This window comes from Dreissena polymorpha, chromosome 5, assembly GCF_020536995.1.
Source record: "Dreissena polymorpha isolate Duluth1 chromosome 5, UMN_Dpol_1.0, whole genome shotgun sequence".
In the NCBI taxonomy this organism is placed as follows: Eukaryota; Metazoa; Mollusca; class Bivalvia; order Myida; family Dreissenidae; genus Dreissena; species Dreissena polymorpha.
The window spans coordinates 104,943,151-104,968,222 of NC_068359.1; the positions used below are offsets into that span (position 1 = coordinate 104,943,151).

At 36.2% G+C, this 25,072-nt stretch overlaps 1 protein-coding gene and 1 long non-coding RNA gene across 5 annotated transcripts in view; one reads left to right on the forward strand and one right to left on the reverse strand.

The window, feature by feature from the left end:
• Positions 1-25,072, reverse strand: part of LOC127832214 (ubiquitin conjugation factor E4 B-like) — a 98,430-nt gene that overhangs the window by 56,292 nt on the left and 17,066 nt on the right. For all 4 annotated transcript variants that reach the window (XM_052357521.1, XM_052357520.1, XM_052357519.1 and 1 more), the window contains 6 exons: positions 24,299-24,368; positions 22,486-22,573; positions 12,500-12,632; positions 7,536-7,683; positions 6,478-6,625; positions 995-1,095 (listed from right to left, as the gene is read on the reverse strand). In XM_052357521.1, coding sequence (XP_052213481.1) covers positions 995-1,095; positions 6,478-6,625; positions 7,536-7,683; positions 12,500-12,632; positions 22,486-22,573; positions 24,299-24,368 — 688 coding nt within the window. The remainder of the gene's footprint in view (positions 1-994; positions 1,096-6,477; positions 6,626-7,535; positions 7,684-12,499; positions 12,633-22,485; positions 22,574-24,298; positions 24,369-25,072) is intronic.
• LOC127832221 (uncharacterized) lies at positions 15,061-16,991 on the forward strand. The gene is made up of 3 exons (XR_008026745.1): positions 15,061-15,165; positions 15,587-15,725; positions 16,464-16,991. It is a non-coding gene; the product is annotated as an uncharacterized LOC127832221 (long non-coding RNA).

Genomic DNA, 25,072 nt, shown 5'->3' on the forward strand with positions numbered 1-25,072 from the left:
GACCGTTGCCGGTTAGAAACCAAGAAGCCCGTCGTAGGTTACGTAAAGCGAGCCTCGATTTAGCACGGCACGTGCCAAATTTCATATAAACAGAGAAGAAAATCGTCAATGGGTAATTCTGGAATAATTATGGGCGGAGCTTATACACTGAAAGCACTGCGCTGTAACTAAATAAAACCAAAACATGCCGATACATTTTCCACCAGCGTAATAATCCGGTATTTTATGAATGAAAGTCGGAGATCTGATCGACAGATCAGCTGAAATATAAATTATGCGCAAAGTGAGTAATTCACTCATTTTAATGGCTGTTTATACTGTGATCACAGAAACTTAATTATTATTCGCCATTCAAATGAAGCCGTTAATTGGCACCCCATTGACAAACAACAGTTCGGGGCCTTTCTTAGAGTGTGTATATTGCATTGCGCAATCAACGCTGATACGGGCCGTGTTATCAGTTTGACCAGGTATGTGTATTAACGTACTAATACACATACCTGGTTTGACACGGAGAACGTCACATCAGACAGGTCATTACATATTAAGGCAATTACGTTTGGAAAAAAAATGCGAATATGCGAATATCAATTCTGTTATTCGAATACTGACCATTCAATCGAATATTCGAATAATTTTGCCATCCCTAATTTTAATCCATGCTGGACATGCCGGTAGTTATGCTCCAGACAAAGAGTTTCGTTATATCAGACAATGGATCTTAAATTGTGATATTGAGGTTGGACCAAGGCCATGGATCTTGCGTGCAAACACATCATGCTTGCACCTGTAACTTGATGACTTGAAAATCCTTCAATGTTGGACCAATGTATGCTCTGGACAGTGTGATGAAGATGAATTTCTTGTACTTCACTTTCAATTGTGGCATTGAAATCAGACTTAGTAGCCTGGTGCTTATGCATGGAAACATGCTCTTTTACTCCTACACCACTTATATAGTAGACGGTCTATCTACACACACTGGTTATGTTACCTGGGAGCTGTAAGGAGACCCTGTAAAAGCAGGGAGGCGTGGCAGACACACTGACTCCTGGCAGAGGCCAACATCTCACTCATGGGAGGCACACTGGCTCTCTGAAATATACAGTACTTCAGTTAACATTGACTGTCAAGTGTGAAAACTAGATAGAGTGGAACCAATATTCAAGGAAACTACCACTTCACCATTTTTACATAACGGTTGTCTAAAAACATCTAATGTTACGTAAATACATTAACCATACTGTACACTATTTACATACCAAACATAAGTCTCGTAAGGTTCAACAAAATAAACAAAACAAAAGGACAAAAGGCGCTCTCCGCATATTAAATGAGCTTAACTGATCTGAGCTGGTTTTCTCAAATTATAGCCATAAGGAAAACTGCCAACCTACCCTAGTTCTTTTTTAACAGAACAGATTTTTCTAACTCTACCCAGAAATCATAAGAAGACAAGTTCAAACCCAATTTTATTAATATTAGAAAACTTCTGTGCACCCTGGCAAAAAACCTGTTTAAATAAATGACAAAAAGTTATTTTGAAGTCAACCAACACATCATGAGAACAAATATTCTGAGCAATTTTCATTTTAATTAATACAAAGTTCACTATAGCCATATATGGAAAACTGCCCCACACACTGGCGGCAATGTTTTCAATGGACTGGAATCATTTTTGAACCATTGCCACAATATAATTAGAACAAATGATGTAAGCAATTTTCACGATGATTGGGCAAAATATTTACTCCTAGTGTGTTTGAAAGGTTGATTATAGCAATCTTTAGAAAACTGTCCAGCCCTCTGGTTGCCGGGCTTTTAATAAGACCACCCAATTTCACACTTAACTGAGATGGTTTATGAAGAAATGTTCTGATCAAGTCTTATGAAGTGCAAACAATGTCATTTCAATGTCATTTCAAGTGTATTCACAAGGTTTCACTAAAGCCATTTTAGAGAAACTGCTACCTCCCCCCCAGTGCCACGTTTTTCAACAGACCAGAACCATTTTGAAACTCAGGCAAGACCTCATAGTCATTAGAACAAATATTGTTAGCAAGATTTATGTTGATTGAGCAACTATGAGCAACATCATTAAAACAAGAGGGCCAAGATGGCCCTGGTTCGCTCACCTGAGAGGAGTCCGTTCATTCAATCTTTACCTAATGTCAAACATGACCTAGATATTGACCAGACAAACATCCTGGTCAAGTTTCATCATTATTGAACCAAAACTCTGGCGTAGGGAGTGTTTTTGTTTTTGTAAGATTTGAAATGGTGACCTATATTTTGAGTTGACCCACCAAACATCAAACTTTGCTTACAAGGATTTTGTATAATATAATGAAAATTTGGACAATCTAAGGGCAATAATTATGGCATTAATTATGTGATTTTGCTCATCATCAAACTTGACTGAGATCTTTCAGCAACTTTGATAAAGAATGCTTGAGAAATTTGAATGCTAGAGTGTTTACAAACCAAATGTGGACGGACAGACAGCGGACAAAGACCAATTATAAAACCTCACCTGAGCAATCAGGTGAGCTAAAAAGTAGTGTTTGACCGATCTGAGCCATTTTCCAACTTGTCCAAGAAATCAATAAAACCAATGTATTGACTTAGTTTCACGATGATTAGGCAAAAAATGTGACTTCTATAGTGTTCGATCACAAGGTTTCTCTCTATATAGTCACATAAGGAAAACTGCCCCACCCCCCCTGGCAGCCATGTTTATTGACCCATCGGGACGATTTGCAAACTCATCTGAGATATACATTAAAAAAAATCTATTCACCAAGTTTCATGATGATTAGGCAAAAAATGTGACTTCTAGAGTGTTCACAAGCTTTTTTTTACTATATAAATATAAAAAAACTGCCCCCCCCCCCCGGCAGCCATGTTATTCCACTGACCGAAACCATTTTCCAACTCAACTCTCGTATCAAGGAAACAAATGTTCTGACCAAATTTCATGAAAATTGGGCAAAAAATGTGACTTCTAGTGTTCACATGTTTTCAATATATTCATATAGAGAAAAATGCCCCGCCCACTGGCGGCCATGTTTTTTCACCGATCTGGACAATTTTCGAACTCGTCCGACATATCAATAAAACCAATGTTTTGATTAACTTTCATGATGATTGGGCCAAAATTGTGACTTCTAGAGTGTTTACAGGGTTTCTCTATAGCCATATAAGGAAAACTGCCCCGCCCACTGGCGGCCATGTTTTTCAATGGACCGGAACCACTTTTGAACTAAACCAACATATCATTAAGACAAACATTTTGACAAAGTTACATGTAGATTGGGATTGAAATGTGACTTCTACAGTGTTTACAAGTTTTTTCTTTTTTTTGACCTAGTGACCTAGTTTTTGACCCGGCACGACCCAGTTTCGAACTCGACCGAGATTTTATTGGGACGAAGCTTCTGACCAAGTTTCATGAAGATCGGACAATAAATGTGGCCTCTAGAGTGTTAACGAACAAATGTTAACAGACGGACATACGACGGACAAAGACCGGTCACAAAAGCTCACCTGAGCAATCAGGTGAGCTTAAAAAAATGTTCGGAGAAAGTTTCATGTTGATTGGGCAAACAAATGTGACTTCTTTAGTGTTCACAAGGTTTCACTACAAGCATACATGAAAAACTGGCCTGCCAACTAGTGGAAATGTTTTTTCAACGGACTGCAAAAATTTTTGATCTCGATAATTAGGCAACAAATATTATCTTACAAGCTTTTTCTTTAAATTGACCAAGTTTTTGCTCAAGGTAAACTTGTTTCAACGTCAGCTGAAATATTACTGAGAAAAATTTTCTGACTTAGTTTCACAAAGATTGGGCAATAAATCTGGCCTCCAGAGTGTTCATTGAGAAGATGAAAAAGACAAACAATTCACGAAACATTACAAATGACAGACAAAATGTGGTCATTAAAGCTAACAATGAGAGCATACTTTAGGAAAATAAAATATATACAAGAGTTCCGCGGTCGGAGATGACCGCATTGAAGCCGGATTTTTGATTTAAATGACAGGAAAGTACCTTTCGTGTTTTTGTCAATGCAATACTTAAATTACTGAAATATTAGGTCTCTTCAACCTTGTCTTGTAGTGGACTGAAAGCTACCCCAACAAAGTGAAACAGCAAAAATTATAATATTTTAGAGCCCTTTCACATTTGAAGTTGCCGCAACTGTGAACCTCAATTGAATGTCCTTGAAATTACCAGTGGTAAGCATACCAAAGTTAAATCATGAAAAAAATATTCACATTTAAGGTCACTGTCAATTGAAAGACTTTAAAATGACCAGTTGTTCTCTTGACCAGTGGTCATCTGTTAGTCATGGCAAAGTCCATGTCCAAGCATACGAAAGTTAAAACAACTTTTAATTTTTAACATTCAAGGTCACAGTGACCTTGACCTTCAATGACCTTAAAATGACCAATTGTCATCTACTAGTGCTGGCCTACCTTCATGTCCAGTTTGAAGACTGTAAGTCCAAGCATAAGAAAGTTATACCATGAAATAAGAATTTTAACATTTTTACATTCAAGGTCACGGTGACCTTGACCTTAAAATGACCAGTGGTCATCTACTAGTTCTGGCCAACCTTCATATCAAGTTTGAAGACTCTAGGTCTAAGCATACCAAAGTATTAACAACTTTAACATATTTACATCCAAGGTCACAGTGACCTCGACCTTCAAATGAATGACCTTGAAATGACCAGTGGTCATCTAAGTGTGCTTGCAAACCTTTACGTCAAGTTTGAGATTCTAGGTCCAAGCATACCAAAGTTACAACAATTTTAACATTTTAACATTTAAGTTCACAGTGACCTTGACCTTCAAATGAATGACATTGAAATGAATGACCTTGAAATGACCAGTGGTCATCTAAGTGTGCTTGCAAACCTTTACGTCAAGTTTGAGATTCTAGGTCCAAGCATACCAAAGTTATAACAATTTTAACATTTTAACATTGAAGGTCACAGTGACCTTGACCTTCAAATGAATGACATTGAAATGAGCAGTGGTGATCTTCTAGTACTGGCCAACCTTTATGTCAAGTTTGAAGACTCTAGGTACAAGCATACCAAAGTTATAACATGGAATAAGAACTTTAACATTTTTACCTACCAAAGTTATAAGAACTTTAACATTTTTACATTCAAGGTCACAGTGACCTTGACCTTAGAATGAATGACCTTGAAATGACCAGTGGTCATCTAAGTGTGCTTGCAAACCTTCATGTCAAGTTTGAAGACTCTATGTCCAAGCATACCAAAGTTATAACAATTTTAACATTTTAACATTTAAGGTCACAGTGACCTTGACCTTCAAATGAATGACATTGAAATGACCAGTGGTCATCTTCTAGTACTGGCCAATCTTTATTTCAAGTTTGAAGACTCTAGGTACAAGCATACCAAAGTTATAACATGAAATAAGAACTTTAACATTTTTACATTCAAGGTCACAGTGACCTTGACCTTCAAATGAATGACCTTGAAATGTCCAGTGGTTACTTACTAGTTCTGGCCAACCTTCATGTCAAGTTTCAAGACTCTAGGTCCAAGCATACCAAAGTTATAACAACTTTAACATTTTTACATTCAAGGTCACAGTGACCTTGACCTTCAAATGAATGACCTTGAAATGTCCAGTGGTTACTTACTAGTTCTGGCCAACCTTCATGTCAAGTTTCAAGACTCTAGGTCCAAGCATACCAAAGTTATAACAACTTTAACATTTTTATATTGAAGGTCACAGTGACCTTCACCTTCAAATGAATGACCTTGAAATGACCAGTGGTCATCTGTTAATCCTGGCCAACCTTCATGTCAAGTTTGAAGACTCTAGGTCCAAGCATACCAAAGTTATACCATGAAATAAGAACTTTAACATTTTTACATTCAAGGTCACAGTGACCTTGACCTTCAAATGAATGACCTTGAAATGACCAGTGGTTACTAACTAGTTATGGCCAACCTTCATGTCAAGTTTCAAGACTCTAGGTCCAAGCATACCAAAGTTATAAGAACTTTAACATTTTTTATATTGAAGGTCACAGTGACCTTGACCTTCAAATGAATGACCTTGAAATGACCAGTGGTCATCTGTTAATCCTGGCCAACCTTCATGTCAAGTTTGAAGACTCTAGGTCCAAGCATACCAAAGTTATACCATGAAATAAGAACTTTAACATTTTCGAGCACGCCGCCACCCCGCCCGCCCGCCCGCCCCCCCCGCCCGCCCGACAACATCAATCTATAAGCCGAGATTTTTTCGAAAAAAATCCGGCTAAAAACCTCAACTTTTAGAAAATTGTCACTTAAATGTCAGGAATTTTTACACTTGTGATTTTAATGTTTATGTCCACGTATGAAATGTTAACAAGATTTTGTCCCAACCACTGCTATTAACCACATCAATGGACAATGCCACCTGTGTGTTGCACTGACCTTTGGTGCTAGCCGTTCCTCCCCAGCCACTCTCTCATAGCAGTCAAGGAGGTAGGTGAACATCTGAGCCTCCTTGCAGTGTCCAGGCTGCACACGACTGGACACCTCCCGCCTCGGCTGATCTGGACTCAGCACCATTGGACTGGAGCTGCACATACAACAGCTCTCAGCACTCAATGTTACAAAGATACACTGAGGTGTGAGACTGGGACAATTCAGCATTTAACATTTGCAAACTGCAAACAACTTCGCACACTGTCCCAAGCACCCACTTTCCACTAAAATTATGCAGTAAGCAAAATCAAGCACTCTAATTTTTTTTTTTAATAATGAAATGCTGCTTTTAATGTATGTCCCAATTGAAGCCTTATTGGTATGGCTTTATTGGCCCATGAGTCAAAGTCAAAAAGTAGTTCAATGTCAAGGTCAAAATAAGGTCATGCGATGGGTGTGTGTTGAGAGTGATGAGAGATAACATCCATGAAAGCATGAAAGCTTTGAAGCAACCAGTATTGATGTTAGACAAAATGAACCATTTTGGGTTAACCAAGAATACAAACTTTGTCTAGAAGTAGTTCAACGTCAAGATTAGGTAATGTGATGTGGGTGTGTTGATAGAGGTCAAAGACATCATCCATTCAAGAATCAAAGCTTTTAAGAAAGCTTATTTATGTTAGACAAAACGCGTCATTTTGGTTAAGGCAAACATTTGGACCATCTGAATTAGTTCAAAATGTCCAAAATAAGGTCAATGTCAAGGTCATAATAAGATTAGGTGATGTTGGTGTATTGACTGTGTTTAAAGAAATCATCCAAGTATCAAATATTATTAGGAAGCATTATTGATGTTATCTGATATATTTAATTTCATATAAACTTAGCACAGAAGATCTTATGAACTAACAAACCAACATAAAAACGTAAAGGCCAACTATACTCCATCGGCTTATATACATGATGGAGGCATAAACATTTATACTACAACAATTGGAGTTTCAAATTCTACGTGCAATAGGAAATATCTTTTGCAACATTCAACATTCTATACTTTATTTTACCTCAGTGGACTTGCCCCATACTGTTTGATGGGAGACACATCAGGGGTGAGCGCTTTAAGGTCCAGAACTGGGTTCTTCTGTGAGTCCCGTATCTTCAGCAGCACCTCCATCACTGTCTGATTGATCAACTCCTTCTTGTCTGCACCCTCTGTAACAGCACATAAACTCTACATGGCGGTCAAATGTGAGCTGTAACAGCACGCAAACTCTACATGTCGGTCAAATGTGAGCTGCAACAGCACGCAAACTCTACATGGCGGTCAAATGTGAGCTGTAACAGCACGCAAACTCTACATGTCGGTCAAATGTGAGCATCGTGGAATTAAATTAAACATGGCCTATATAATTTCCATCTCACCCTCTGTAACAGCACGCAAACTCTACATGTTGGTTAATTGTGAGCATGATGGAATTAAATTAAACATGGGCGATAAAATTTCCATCTTTTTAAAGAAAATTTATGTCAAAACATAGTCTGTACATATTTTTCAAAAAAACACAACACCATGATGTTTGATGTGTAAAAATGTAAGCCTTAGCTTTAGTTATAAGTTTGAACTAGAAATATTGTTCAGATAAAGGGGTTGGCATGAGTATTACTTTGTAGCAGATCAATGTTTTGAGAAGATGCATGCACAAAAATCCTAGCAATATAAGACTTGGGACAACTTATTAAAACTTTCATCATCAACAGTGTCCTGTAAGGGGCCTATGCACGTCTTGGTAAATTGAAAATTAAAAAAATTGTTTAAGATTCGCAAATTTTCGTTGAAGTAATACTGAACATTTACCATGCTCTAAAATATCCATTATATGCATCTTTTGACGATTGAAAAACCTAAAAAATTATAAAGCGTTGCAACGGGAAACAATTGAATAATTTGAAAAGTTCTGTTGTTGTCGTTATATTTTGTGATACTTCAAGGATTGCTTATATAAAGTAGAAAATACATCACTCATTGTATGAGCACGGATATGAGTATGTATGAGTGGTCTAAGCGATAGACTTTTACTCCAGTGGTCAGTGGTTCAAGCCCAGTTGAGGGTTACTTTATTTTCTTTCTTTAACTTTATTCTAGTTTTTTACTGGAGCTTTTTAGATCAAATGTTTACATTTATCAATATAAAGCCTTTAATGCAAACTTCAATACACTGGTTTGCCTACCCAATTATTTGAAAATGACATGCTGCAGACAAGTAGTTGTGATACATAACAAATCAAGTAGTTATGGTTATTATGAATAATTAAGTTTATAACCTGTACACATAAATACAACTGTATTTTCAACTTCACCTGAATGCTAGAGATGTAATATGGCATACATGTATGATAAGCATAATAATGTCTCCTGATTATGATCTTGTCAGTAAAGTTATTTTTAAGAAACTTTCATATTCAACAGTATACCAATGACAAATTTAGATTAATTCCATCCATTTGACCTTGACCTTGTACCTGGTTCGTATGGATGTTCCACCTCCTCATTAGGGATATAAAACTGTACCAAATTATTTATTATTATGAATATTCCTCTTTTCTTTTAAGAAAAGATTCTTAACAAATTGGATATTTGACCGTCATATCTAGCCTTGACATTGGAGCAAAATAAATGGCTAAATTTGTTTGCAAAAAAAATATTTTCATGTCGGACATAGACAGATATTCATTTCTAATTTTGACCTTGGAGCTTGACGTAGAGACTAGGTATTTGCATGTGACAAACCATCACAAAATTATCTTTTATGCCAAGATAAGTATTTGAAAACATGACTATACACAAGACCATGAACTAGGGTTTATGCGCACAATATTTAATCCCATCACTATTCAGGCATTTGAAAATCCATAAATCTTCAGGCAAAAGTACCACCACCTGCCCAACAGGGCAGTTCTTATCTGCCCTAGCATCTTTTTCTAAAAACAAACTGCCTGTATAGTAGGAGCAAACTAGAATTAGCCACTAAAGCAGCTAAGAATACCACCCAATGCCACATGTCATAATATGTAGCATTATGTTACAGAATATGTAAGTTAAAATGAGCATAACTTTTGCAATTCTAAATGTACGTTTATACTTTTTCAGATGAAAAACAGGGAAATCGCATCAATTTTACAACCACCTAGAAACTGCAGACCTAAATATTTGTCAAAGCATTTCAAACCAGAATAATAAGACCAAACCGCTATTCCACATTCGACTACAAAATAAACACTTAAAAAGACTCCCCTAATAAATCAGGCACTCCATGGCAACATCAATATGCAACATACAACATACTACTTTGAGATAGAAAGCTGGTTTGCAGTATAAACAAACTTGTGAAAATTCAAATAAATCAAGTGTTTATTTCAATCCTTTATTTGATGATGGTGATGATAAAGATGATGATGATGGTAGTGTTTATGATGTTGATGTTGACGACGACTACAATAATGATGGTTACAATAAATATTATAATTTTTACAAGAGCTGTCAGAAGACAGCGCGCTCGACTTTTCGAGTGCTTGACAGTATAACTTAAGCCATCATGGGGAAATTGTTCATATTCAATAATGTCAAGGTAATATAGTCATATTCTAACTGGAAGAGGACCATAATTGAGACATATTGATCGCTTATGTTTTAAAGAAGTGGTACATTATAGACAATTCTGAGTTCAGGTATATTTTCCACAATCTATTGAATATTTGTAAAGACATAAAACAAACTAATAAGATTATATTTCAAGTTTTATAGCAATAGCATGGGTTAGATGGTTGGACAGTGTTAAAATAATAAAAATAAATATTTGTGTTTTTTTACCATGTTTAAAAAAATTTCTTTTTGTGTGTGGGGGTGGTGAGGGGGAATAATGTGGGGGTGTGATCATTCATTAGATGATATTTCAAAAATAAGAAAAAAAAGGAGACATTTATTTATTATTTTTTTTTGGTGGGGGCGATTCTGGGGTGGGGCGTGGGGGGTGGTTTGGGTGGAGTCCATTGTGGTATGTCAAGTAAGTGTTGTGTTGCCAAAGTATGAATCAAATCTGATCCTAAATAAAGAAGTTATGGCAATTTAAGCAAAATTGATTTATTTGACCTTGAGATTCAAGGTCATTCAAAGGTAAATTTCAAATTCAACTTGCCAGGTACAGTGCCCTCATGATAGTAAGAAAGTATTTGAAGTTTGAAAGCAATAGCCTTGATACTTTAGAAGTAAAGTGCATCTAAACACAAAATTTAACAAAATATTCAAAGTTACTAAGTCAAAAAAGGGCCATAATTCTGTCAAAATGCAAATCAGAGTTATGCAACTTGTCCTGTGCAGTCCCCTTGTGATAGTTAGCAAGTGTTCCAAGTCTGAAAGCAAAAGCTATGATACTTTAGGAGTAAAATGGACCAAAACACATAACTTAACCAAATTTTAAATTTTTTAAGTATAAAAGGGGCCATAATTCTGTCAAAATGCCAGTCAGAGTTACATAACTTTGCCAAAACAGTCCCCTTATGATAGTTAGTTAGTGTTGCAAGTATGAAAGCAATAGCTTTGATACTTAAGAAATAAAGTGGACCTAAACACAAAACTTAACAAAATGTTCTTTTTTCTAAACTTAACAAAATGTTCTATTTTCTAAGTATAAAAAGGGAGCATAACTCTAAAAATAATGCTGACAGAGTTATGCACCTTGACCTACACAATTGTCTTGTTGTCATAAAGAAGCATTCCAAGTTTAAGTTAATTATCTTTGATAGCGTTAAAGTTATTTGACTTAATAAAAAACTTTAACCAACGCGGACACCGACACCGACACTGGGGCGAGTAGTATAGCTCTCATTTTTCTTCAAAAAGTCCAGCTAATAATTATTACAACAGAATTAAACCAGAGCTGTTGGAGGACAACACGCTTTCTTGTTGTCCTTTTTTTTTAAATCCAAACTTCCTGTACAGTAGATCACTTATTTCAGCTTTCAAGTAATTAAATATGTTTCTTATTTGCAAAATTAACTATAAGGCACATTAACCTTTTGAGTGTAAAACATGTGTCCCTATTATTAACAATGAAATTTACTGAAGACATCACCCTGGTGTGCCCCTGTTTTTAGAAACAGTGACCTTGACCTTATGGATTTTACATGAGGTTTTGATATTATTTATTTATATATTATGTTTAATTAAAAAAGCTTAATTCATTCTTCAGTTATGTTTCTACTTAACATGATCTTGACCCAATCCTCCTCATATACAATCTCAAACTAGATCTGGATAAAAGAAGTTACTGTTTTACATTTAATTACAATTACTCAATTTGATAATGAGAAATTAAGTGGAAACCATTTTGCTATTTTTAGTACAATTTTGTTACTACAGAAAGACACTTATCTATGGAGATTCCGGTATATTAAATTGCAGTTAATTTTGTTACTCGAACAATATAATCTGCTAAAAGTAAAACTTAGTTAATAAATATGCATTTGTATTTTTTTTAATGGGATGAAAATTGCAAATGCACGTAAACTCAATACTGTAAAGTACAAACCTTACAAATCAGAATGTTAAGCATTGAAACATGAAGGAGAATTGCTTAACTTTGTGCTAACCAACAGATGGAGTATTAAAATAATTTGCAAAAGCAAAATAATTTCTTCAGTCATCTAGACTTTTACCACACCCCTTCATGCTAAATTGAAGCAAGGTATTTCAGTTCGAAATATTATCAAAAGTGTAAAAAAAATATATTGTGTTTTTGAACAAAATCCATTTATTCGGTAAGTAAGGATGACCTTGATCCCATCCACCCCATATGCAATCCCAAATGAAGCTTGTCTTCTTTATTAGATGTTATTATATAACATTTAAAATTAATGTGCAACAAATGAAATACCAGTATTTGATATGTCACCATAAATCTTGAATGATAACCATGCACATGTATTTCACTACTTGTGCTAGTGTTCAATCTGAGTACAGGACAGCACGTACCTGGTTGTAGTGCGTGCTGCAGCTCTGCTAGATGTATGGTGGGAGGGCAGGGCTCTGTGTAGGAAACCTGGAACACCCGACAGATGGAACTGATCAGCTGATCCTCACTGGCCTCACACCCTATACTGGTATCCTGTACAAAAACAACATCACACCTTATACTGGCATCCTGTACAACAACAACGTCACACCCTATACTGGTATCCTGTACAAAAACAACATTACACCTTATAGTGGCATCCTGTACAATAACAACATGACACCCTATACTGGTATCCTGTACAAAATCAACATCACACCTTATACTGGCATCCTGTATAAAAACATCACACCTTACACTGGCATCCTGTATAAAAAAAACATCACACCTTATACTGGCATCCTGTACAACAACAACAACATCAAACCCTTAACTGGCATCCTGTACAACAACAACATCACACCCTATACTAGCATCCTGTACAACACCAACATCAAACCCTATACTGGCATCCTGTACAACAACAACAACATGAAACCCTATACTGGCATCCTGTACAACACTAACATCAAACCCTATACTTGCATCCTGTACAACAACAACATCAAACCCTATTCTGGCATCCTGTACAACACCAACATCAAAACCTATACTGGCATCCTGTACTACAACAACAACAACATCAAACCCTATACTGGCATCCTGTACAACACCAAACATCAAACCCAATACTGGCATCCTGTACAATAACAACAACATCAAACCCTATACTGGCATCCTGTACAACACCCAACATCAAACCCTATACTGGCATCCTGTACAACAACAACAATATCAAATCCTATACTGGCATCCTGTACAACACCAACATCTAACCATATACTGGCATCCTGTACAACAACAACACCATCAAACACTATACTGGTATCCTGTACAACACCAACATCAAACCCTATACTGGCATCCTGTACAACAACATCAAACCCTATACTGGCATCCTGTACAACAACAACAACATCAAACCCTATGCTGGCATCCTGTACAACACCAACATCAAACCCTATACTGGCATCCTGTACAACAACATCAAACCCTATACTGGCATCCTGTACAACAACATCAAACCCTATACTGGCATCCTGTACAACAACAACAACATCAAACCATATGCTGGCATCCTGTACAACACCAACATCAAACCCTATACTGGCATCCTGTACAACAACATCAAACCCTATACTGGCATCCTGTACAACAATAACAACATCAAACCCTATACTGGTATCCTGTACAACACCAACATCAAACCCTATACTGGCATCCTGTACAACAACATCAAACCCTATACTGGCATCCTGTACAACAACAACAACATCAAACCCTATGCTGGCATCCTGTACAACACCAACATCAAACCCTATACTGGCATCCTGTACAACAACATCAAACCCTATACTGGCATCCTGTACAACACCAACATCAAACCCTATACTGGCATCCTGTACAACACCCAACATCAAACCCTATACTGGCATCCTGTACAACAATAACAACATCAAACCCTATACTGGCATCCTGTACAACAATAACATCAAACCCTATACTGGCATCCTGTACAACACCAACATCAAACCCTATACTGGCATCCTGTACTACAACAACAACAACATCAAACCTTATACTGGCATCCTGTACAACACCAAACATCAAACCCTATACTGGCATCCTGTACTACAACAACAACAACATCAAACCCTATACTGGCATTCTGTACAACAACAACATCAAACCCTATACTGGCATCCTGTACAACACTAACATCAAACCCTATACTGTCATCCTGTACAACAACAACAAACCCTATACTGGCATCCTGTACAACACCAACATCAAACCCTTTACTGGCATCATGTACAACAACAACAACATCAGACCCTATACTGGCATCCTGTACAACAACAACAACATCAAACCCTATACTGGCATCCTGTACAACACCAACATCAAACCCTATACTGGCATCCTGTACAACAACAACAACATCAAACCCTATACTGGCATCCTGTACAACAACATCAAACCCTATACTGGCATTCTGTACAACAACAACATCAAACCCTATACTGGCATCCTGTACAACACCAACATCAAACCCTATACTGTCATCCTGTACAACAACATCAAACCCTATACTGGCATCCAGGGGACCGTTTCAATAAGCTCTCGTAAGTATGTTACCACTCGTAAACCAGTTGCGATTATCGCAACTTGCCATTTTGCGTTTCAATAAACTTTCGCAACTTACGATATCGTATTATTCTCTCGTAAGTCTACGAGATGTAAGTAGCAGTCGTAGTTACGTCGAAACCAAAATGGACGCCGCGTATGTTGTGCATATAGACGCCGAATAAGAAGCTTTTGGCTCCGTCTTTTTTATCGACGACAATACAGAGGAAGTAAACATGTTGGTTTTTATCCCTTGATTACTTTCTGCAAAATATTTAACGTTGGAATCAATATGTCAGTTACTGCCCTTTGTTTATATTCGATAAGGATAAATAAATCAAAATCATACGTGAAAACCCTATGAGTTTATTATGTGTGTGATTCAATTATATTGTTCAACAGCAGTTGAAGTATATGCGCTTTCCGCCGCTCGAATTATTGTGCAATGATTAATTTTGCTGTAAGCTTTTATCTCCATTGCAATTTGCATGTGATTTCAGAAGTTTTTTTGTTCTGATAAGTACTCAATGGAGCCTTGTTTTTTATTGGTTAATGTTTGTTATCAACGCTATACAACTCGTTACAATCTATTCCTTTTCTTTGTATTATGTTTATTTAATATTCTGTCAGAACGATACATGTATTGCTAAATTATGTTGGATTGTAAAATGTGCCCAGTTAGGCAACTGTTAGCCTACATGTGTATCAAACCTACAACCACAAAACACCAAAGTGATGATCATCATGAAATAACAATTCATATACTGAGTTATCAAAATATCTTGTTGTTCTTGAACACACATACACAACAGTAACATATTATAGTATTTTCATTACATTAGAAGTATTATTCACTTTTTCATATTGTACTACACCAACAGGTACTCATCACTGACATCAGTTAAGGATTTTTGGCCAAAGGAAACATCTATTCCAAGCTGGCAGATCTTCATGGAATCAGCAGATCATCTTTCGTTATTTGACATGCCTTCACGAGTTCAATCAGCAAACATATGATCGGTAAATGTTTTTATTTCTATAATCAATTACTCAATCATGATTTTAAACTGCTGTAGAAAAAATGTTATTTATTTAAATACATCATGTCTTACATATAGGATCTGACACGAGTTGCCATATCATACCATATGTTATTAAATGAGTTAAGGAATTTTGTAAGTAAGCAAGCCTTTGGCGAGCTTACTGATAAATTTCCTAGACGAGTTTAATAAAATATGGTACATGTATGATATGACGAGTGTGAGATCTTTTTTATCACATGCTTTTAAATGAGCAAATTAAATAAATATTTACGCAAACATAATGATAAATCCCAAATGTTGTTTACATTTCGTGGCATCATTTGACGTTGCAACGACATTTCGGTGAAATAACAAAATGCGATTGGTCAATAAACGAAAACTAAGCCAATGAAAACGCTTAAAAAGTATATTACACATGTGTAACAGGGTATAGCATGTGATAAAATCTTATATAGATATTGGGTCAAATAATTTAAGTTAACATTAATTTTCATTTTACAGGGATGGTACAATCATAATTTATTTACTTTTCATCTTTTTTTATTCCTCATTTGTTTTTTTTATTTGATACATAAACTATATGTGAATAAAAATCAATAGATGATAAAAACTTGAGCACAGTAAATAAATGAAAATTTAAACATAGTTAATCAAATCATGTATATAAATGCTTTATCATGTACTGTTAATTTTAAACACATGATACATTCCATAGGTTTCCAGTCCGTGTACAACAACAAACTTGCATGAAGGTTGGATTCTGCCACAAGGCCTGGGAGCAGTGGATGGGACTCGCATACCCATAATACTGAATACGTTATATTACACACATGCAGTTGAACACAGCAGGAACTCTTGAAGAAAAAAATGTGTATTTTTTTATTTGAACTTAAATGTAAAAAAATATATTTAATTTTAGCTCGACTATACCTTGAATGATAAGCTGTGTATAAAATCATGGTAAACATGCAACATCCTTACATCACTGTTTCTATTACATATTTTCATTAAAAGCACTTATGTATTCAGGGTCATTATGTCATTGTGAGGTCACAGACCAAGTTGCTTATCTCTGACCTGCATTTAGCTTAATAATGCCCCTTTTGTACTTAAAATGTTCCACTTAAATTGTGTGTACAGCTACTCCATATCCCTATATTTTCCACAGGTATTGAAATAATCCTTCACATATGTAGTCAGATTTTTTTTTAATCATATAAATAATATTTCTTTGGGTCATTGTTATAACCACTACAAATATTTACTGTTGTTGCGAATAAAGTTGTTAAAACTGTTTAAACTGGATGTTGTGTTAGTGAATCTTTAAGAGAAGAAGCTTCTTGAATAATGTCACTTTAGCTTCTTACTTCACAATCATTTTGTTCAACATGTAATTAAATACACTTTAAATTATAAAGTGGATTGCAATACAGGAACGCAGAAGAAGCGCTTACACTTGTACTTAAAAAGAATGATGTTTGAAGTTGTCAGCATTTTCATGGTGAACATTTTGATTGTTTGGCCCCAATGGAAAAAATACTTTGTTACTAATTTAAATTTTAGCAAACACCTAATAATGCTTTAAAGAATGAGTTATTTTGTTTCTAAAGTAAAAATATGTCCTAACCTAGAAAAGATACACTTTAAACATTTTATAAATTAAAAAGATGTACTAAAAACTCCACTGTCTAAGAAAAAGTGGATTATTTATAAAGAAAAAGAAAAATACACTTCCGAATTTAAAGAACATGAAAAAAGCTTCATCTGATTCTAATTAATTAATGCAATAAAGTGTACTCTTTAGAAAATGCAGACGATTTGCTTAAACAAGTGCAGATAAAATGCAATTTGTTAATGTGCATTTTGGTAAAAAGCACATTTCATTTTCAGAAGGGTTACTGCTGATGCAGATATTAGAAACAATGATATGACACAATTTGAGATTCCAGTATTTCTTCATTATTCTAGGAACACACTGTTATGTGAAGTTGGAAAAAGACATCAATTTGGGAATAAACAGTGTTTTTTTAACACTGCAGTACATGCAGTTTAACCTGTTATTAATTTGTACAAAATATAAGAAAAATAGACACTATTGCATATATAATTCGAAGAAGAGGGGGTATATTGCTTTGCTCATGTCGGTCTTTCGGTCCGTCCACCAGGTGGTTTCCGGATGATAACTCAAGAACGCTTGGGCCTAGGATCATGAAACTTCATAGGTACATTGATCATGACTCGCAGATGACCCCTATTGATTTTGAGGTCACTAGGTCAAAGGTCAAGGTCACGGTGACCCGAAATAGTAAAATGGTTTCCGGATGATAACTCAAGAAAGCTTATGCCTAGGATCATAAAACTTCATAGGTACATTGATCATGACTCGCAGTTGACCCCTATTGATTTTCAGGTCACTATATCAAAGGTCAAGGTCACGGTGACCTGAAATAGTAAAATGGTTTCTGGATGATAACTCAAGAACGCTAATGGCTACGATCATAAAACTTCACAGGTACATTGATCATGACTCGCAGATGACTCCTATTGATTTTGAGGTCACTAGGTCAAAGGTCAAGGTCATGGTGACCCGAAATAGTAAAATGGTTTCCGGATGATAACTCAAGAACGCTTATTCCTAGGATCATGAAACTTGATAGGTAGATTGATCATGACTCGCAGATGACCCCTATTGATTTTCAGGTCACTAGGTCAAAGGTCAAGGTCAAGTGACCCGAAATAGTAAAATGGTTTCTGGATAATAACTCAAGAACGCTTATGGCTAGAATCATGAAACTACATAGGTACATTGATCATGACTGGCAGATGACCCTTATAGATTTTCAGGTCACTAGGTCAAAGGTCAAGGTCACAGTGACAAAAAACATATTCACACAATGGCTGTCACTACAACGGAGAGCCCATATGGAGGGCATGCATGTTTTACAAACAGCCCTTGTTTTAATTGATTTCACTGGGTGTTTAATTTGATTTTTTCTTTAATCCTAAAAAAATGAAACCCTTGGGGGGAGCATATAGTCGCCGCTTCGTCTGTCCATCCATTCGTCCGTCCGTCTGTCCGTCCGTGCACAAATTTTGTCCGGACTATTTCTCAGCAACTAATGACCGGAATTCAATGAAACTTTATGGGAAGCTTCACTACCAAGAGGAGATGTGCATATTATCAGCGGGTTCTGGTCGGATGATTTTTCACAGAGTTATGGCCCTTTGAAATTTTATATAAAAATATTCTTGTCCCCCCAACTACTGTGCCCTCAAGATGTTTCCTTTTATCTGAATATATAGTGCAATATTGTGACAAAAAAAAACTTTGGGGAGCATCACCCGTCTCCGACGGTTTCTTGTTTTTACCGTTGACCTTGAAGGATGACCTTGACCTTTCACCACTCAAAATGTGCAGCTCCATGAGATACACATGCATGCCGAATATGAAGTTGCTATCTTCAATATTGCAAACGTTATGGCAAAATGTTAAAGTTGGAGCAAACAAACCAACAGACAGACAAACCAACAGACAGTCAGGGCAAAAACAATATGCCCCCTACTGTAGTGTTGGGGGACATAAAATTTATGTTAAAAGTATATTATTTTTCTGCATGTCAAGTTTATTTACATGATCATTAAACACAGACAAATATGGTGCAAATACCGCTACATTTTATTTGTCAAGACCTTTTTGTGTTGGAGTTTAAAAGGCAACACAGTGACTGTAATTTAGGAACAGTTACTGAGGCTTGATTGGTCATTTACGGCTCGGGTACTACTTACATGTACCAGGGTATTCTTAAGTATACTTACATGTACCCCGGGTACGATAAATATATTAAAACATTCCCGGGAATTTTAACGCTAAATCGGTTGTTGTCTGCTATTTTTTTTAAATTAATTATGTTCACATTCATGTCAAATTTTCTGTACAATGGCCTCTATATTATCAAAACTCTTACTCAAAAAGCATGTTGATACAGTTTGTTTTTAAAGATTAGTTTGTTGAAGATAAGCAATATCGTTTTAGGGTAATCGGTGACCCGGGGTACATTAAAGTATACTTAAGAGTACCCAAGGTACATGTAAGAAGTACCCGAGCCGACAATGACCAATCGAGCGTTACTGAGAGAGTTGGATGTGCATGGAGATAAACCATGACATGTTTTGTAAAGCGAAAAAATGAGTAACACATATTGTAACTGTTTTAAATATGTAACTACATGTATTAAAGAATCATCAATTATTATATGCACTTTTGAATAGATTAAAGCTTGTCAGATTTTTTTAAGGCCACAGTGACCTTGACCTTAGACCTTGTTACACAAAAATGGGTGTGGCATGTAGAACTCATCAAGGTGCATCTACGTATGAAGTTAAAAAGTTGCAGGTGGAAGCACTTTGATTTTAGAGCAAAATGTCAAAGTTTTAGCACGATGCGGAAGGCAGACGGCGGGCGACGAGCTGGCTATGACAATACCTCAGGTAAAAAGGTTGCCCTGGAATATTACATAATTATAGTGTCTGTCTAGCTACTTTTATCAGAAGGTCCCACTTTGATCCCCACTGGCAATGAGGGAATTAGGGAGGGTCCTCAAGATAATCTCTGATGACACAAAGTATTGGTTCTACTCGGGAAATAGACTCCAGTGTCTTGATAAGCATCATACTTTTTCAGAAATCAAGCTTTAATTAATACAAAGAGTTAAATAAATATTTATATGTGATAGTGTATGATATTCATGTGAAAATACTAAGCAAAAGCCGGGGATTGAACCCATGACCTCCAGAGTGGTAGTCAGACACTTTAACCGCGTCGCTAAAGAGCTAGCCCAACAGCCTTAGTGACCTTATTTCACTACACTCCTCCCCCTTTTAATGTTTCAAGGCCCAGACACGCTCGCTACAGCATGTCTTGCATCCGCATGGCCCTCCCAGAAACCATTAAACAGCTCAGACCCATTCCCGCATTCACAGTTTGTTTTTGCCTCGTCGCCATTAATGTGAAAATACTGAGCTCAAGCCGGGCATTGAACCCACGACCTCCAGAGTGGTAGTCAGACACTTTATCGCGTCGCTAAAGAGCTAGCCCAACAGCAAGGCTGTTGGAAGTGACCTTATTTCACTACAATATGTTAGTAAAATAAACACTGCACAATTATTTATTTTACCTGAATACAAGTATCATTCCAATCTTGGCAGATAGTGAACTATTTTAAAAGCACAATAACTATGAAACACTTATATAAGGCATATCGCAGTGTTCCACAGAAATGATGCTGTTGATAATTCAGCATGATGATTAGACATTTCTAAATTCCATTTCCACTAACGACGTTAGTAACAATTCCAGTGAGTTCATGGACTTTGCACACAGTGAAAAACAACACTATTCCACTGTAACACGGTACGAAAGATTGATTTAGGCAATAAATTGTCTATTGATCCCGTGTGAGCCATCTCGCTCTCTGTTCAATGTTTGTTATATGAGTTTTTTCTCAAATTTCCGCAACACATTACGAAAACAACACGGTGTAAGCAACCTACCGGATGTTGACAGTTTGAATATAACCCCAAAGAAAACCGAATGTACAATAAAGAAATCGTAGATTGCCAGAGCGATTTACTAGGACATTTACCAGGGGGTTATTGAAACGGTTTACGATAATCGTAAATCCAATCGCAACTACTCGAGTTACGATAACGTAATATTTACGATACGATATCTTATTGAAACGATCCCCAGTACAATAACATCAACATCTAACCCTATAAGTTTCACACCAAATAATGCAGAGCGCCAGATTCAGCACACAGACTGACCACAATAGCTCACCATGACCAATTCATGTTCACATGAGCTAATATAGAATCAGTACAAAAGTTAACCTTTAAGTTCACAAGAGGGCCAAATGCCCAAAGTCTCTCACCTGAGATCCTAAGGAACTGAACTGTTTTGATCAGCTTTTGTGATATTTCATGGATAATTTAAAAATTTGACAAAAGAATTATGAGAACAAATAACCTGAGCAAGTTTCATTATGATCGGGTAAAAATAGTGGAATCTAGTAGATTGTTTACAAGTTCTCTATGTGAATTGACCCCAAGACCAAGTTCTTTAATGTAAATGACACACTTTTGAACATTACATGAAGTAAAAGCCCTTTCCCTGGGCGCTTAAAGTACAGCGAAAGCTGTTTGAGACAAGAAGATTTAAAAGGTTATCCTGATACAAATCATGTTAAACTGATGTGCCCTGTGGCAAAACACATACTGACCCTAGTGGTATAATTTGATCTAACTTTGTAGAACACCACAAAACTATGTTATATACCAAATATTTAAGCTTTCGTTCAAATGGTTTCAGAGGAGAAAATGCTTGTTTAATTTTTATTCATTTTTTTTTTAAACCTACTTTTGGCCCCATGACCAAATTAATCAACAGACTTAGACAATTAGTACAATTTTTATAGAAACCACCCATGCTTGTCAGATTTTGTCAAATTCTTCCAAGCGGTTCAGGAGAAAATGACAAACACACACATGCACTATGTACAACTGACATCACGGTATCCAAATAGCTGACCATCAGTATGTTGCATTCAATTTAGCTCAAACTTTGATTGCAAATCCTTTATATTTTGACTAAAAATTAAGAGACAAATTGTAATCTAAGTAGATTTAGTCCACAAAAACTGTTTAAGCATGCGCATTGTCTACAAAGGAGTGCGTACCCTTCTCCTTTTCACTTCATGCCTGCCCTCCAGCTCATCCACCTCCATGGTCTCTATGCCAGAATCAACATCCATCTGAGACTGGAAACTACAAAATATCAGTGTACATATACCCAGGGTACTTTTACAAGATATTCATTGAACACAGTGGTTTGCACACTAGCTTCAAGCAGCTTTGATTCAAATTATGTTGCAACAAGTACCCAGTTACTTAATTTGGTAAGAGTACTGAGATGAACTCTGGGTCCTAACACAAGGTTGCATTTAGGTACTTATGGACTTCAAATGCACACACATTATATTTATGTTACCATTCATCTGATGCATATTGAGTACATGTTAACCAAGTATACATCCAAAATGAGGTCAAGTGACATTGGTGTGTTGAGAGTGTTCAAAGACATCACTTATTCAAGTATCACAGATTGGTAAGAAACATTATTGATGTTAGACAAAACACATCATTTTGTTTAACTGAGACTATCAATGTATGCAATAGTCTAAGTGCAGAAATAGGTAAATGTCAAGGTCAAAATAAGGTCAGGTGATGTGGATGTGTTGATAGCATTCAAAGATATCATCCATTTAAGTATCAAAGCTTAATTATTGGTGTTATACAAAGAATGTCATTTTTGTTTAATCGGGTTAACGCCAAGGCTCGTGCTTTTTGATTTCTAAGCCTTGCATGATAAACCTGATCTATAAACAACACTAACTAATTATTCTCTATTATATTATGACCATGTTTCATTAAAATTGAGCGATAAATGTGGCCTCTGGAGTGGTTACAAGGTTTTCCTAAGATAAGACCTGGTGACTGAGTTTTAGGACAAGCATGACCCAGCTTAAAACTATGTTCAGACATTGTCATGAAAAACAGTCTGACCAAATTTCACCCAGATTGAGTCATAAATGAGGGCTAAAGAGTGGTTCCAAGATTTTACCTGGTATTTTTTAGGAAAGCATCGGCGGCATGTGACCCAGATTCAAACTCTGCCAAGATTTGGTCAAGATTAACATTTCACCAAGTTTAATCAAGATTGAGTCATTAATCTGGCGTTAGAAGTCATTGATCTGTCGTTAGAGTGGTAACAATGTTTTCAAGGATTTTATCTTCTGTACCAGCTTTTGGATAATGGTGACCCATATTCATAATGGTCAAATAATTGTCAAAATAATTATAATAACCAAGTGTCACTAACATGATATAAAAGATGTGGCCTCCAGAGTGATACAGAGCAAATAATTGATAACAAACAACCCATGACATAGGACATGACCGACCACAATAGCTAACAATCAGCACTTTGTCCTCAAGGGAGCAAACAATAGACTTGAGCAAGTTATAGCCCACTTAATTTGTTCTATGTCAAGGTCAAATTGTTGTTTTATAATACTGACAATAGAGAATGGTCAGAAAAAACGCTCTTTACCAACCTTCATTCATATGTGTCAACATCTCAATATATTCAATAATCAACCAAACAGCAAACACATGGTGGAGTTATGACACTTAAATTATCTAAAATGGAAATTTTCAACAGTATTTTATAAATCCCCAAACATGTAGCTGGAGGGTGGTATATACAGCCTCTTTGTCTGCCTGTCTACCCCAAACAATGATTTACATCAAATGTAATTGCTCAAACATGTCATAATATAATTTAATTAAACAAAGATCACATAGACATTATTGCACAATCAAAATCACAAAGTGTTCATACAATTATGTTTGCATACCTCTCCCTAATCAAAATGATAATGCAACATACGTATGTCAAAACATGCTGCAATATTGGAAGGAGTGACTTACTTTTTTTCAGAGCTATCCCATTCAGAAGAGGGAGTCTGGATCTGAGGATTGGTGTCCACTGGCAATGAGTCTGTAAACATGGGAGATAATCCATGATGGCTTTAGATTCTCTTACATGTTATTAACTACAGAATGTTTTAACATGTTCAGTGTCTATTATAGAAACCTTAAGTAGAGAGGACAATATCCCCTCACTTTTGAAAAACAAGAGGGCCTGAAATGCCCAAAGACACTCACCTGAAATTTAAGGGAACTGACCTGTTATTTGCAGCCAAATATGTCAACTTTCATGAAGAGTGAAGAATAAATAACTTTAGGAGTTCTAACAAGGTTTTACTATAGACATATAAGGTTATATTCCCCGCTCCCTGGTGGCGACATTTTGCAACAGACCGGAACCATTTTCAAACACATCCAAGATATCATTAGAACAAATGTTCTAACCAAGTTTCATGAAGATTGGACTATAAATGTGACTTTTACAGTGTCAAAATTTTTATACCAAAGCCATATAAGGAAAAATTCCCCGCCCCTGGTGGCCATGTTTTTCAACCAACCAATCATGGAATCGTTTTTGAACTCATCCAAGATATCATTGGGACAAATCTTCTTACCAAGTTTCATGAAGATCGGACAATAAATGTGGTCTCTAGAGTGTTAACAAGGTTTTACTAAAGCCTAAAGACTATAAATATGACTTTTAAAGTGTCAAAATTTTTATACCAAAGCCATATAAGGAAAAATTCCCTGCCCCTGGTGGCCATGTTTTTCAAC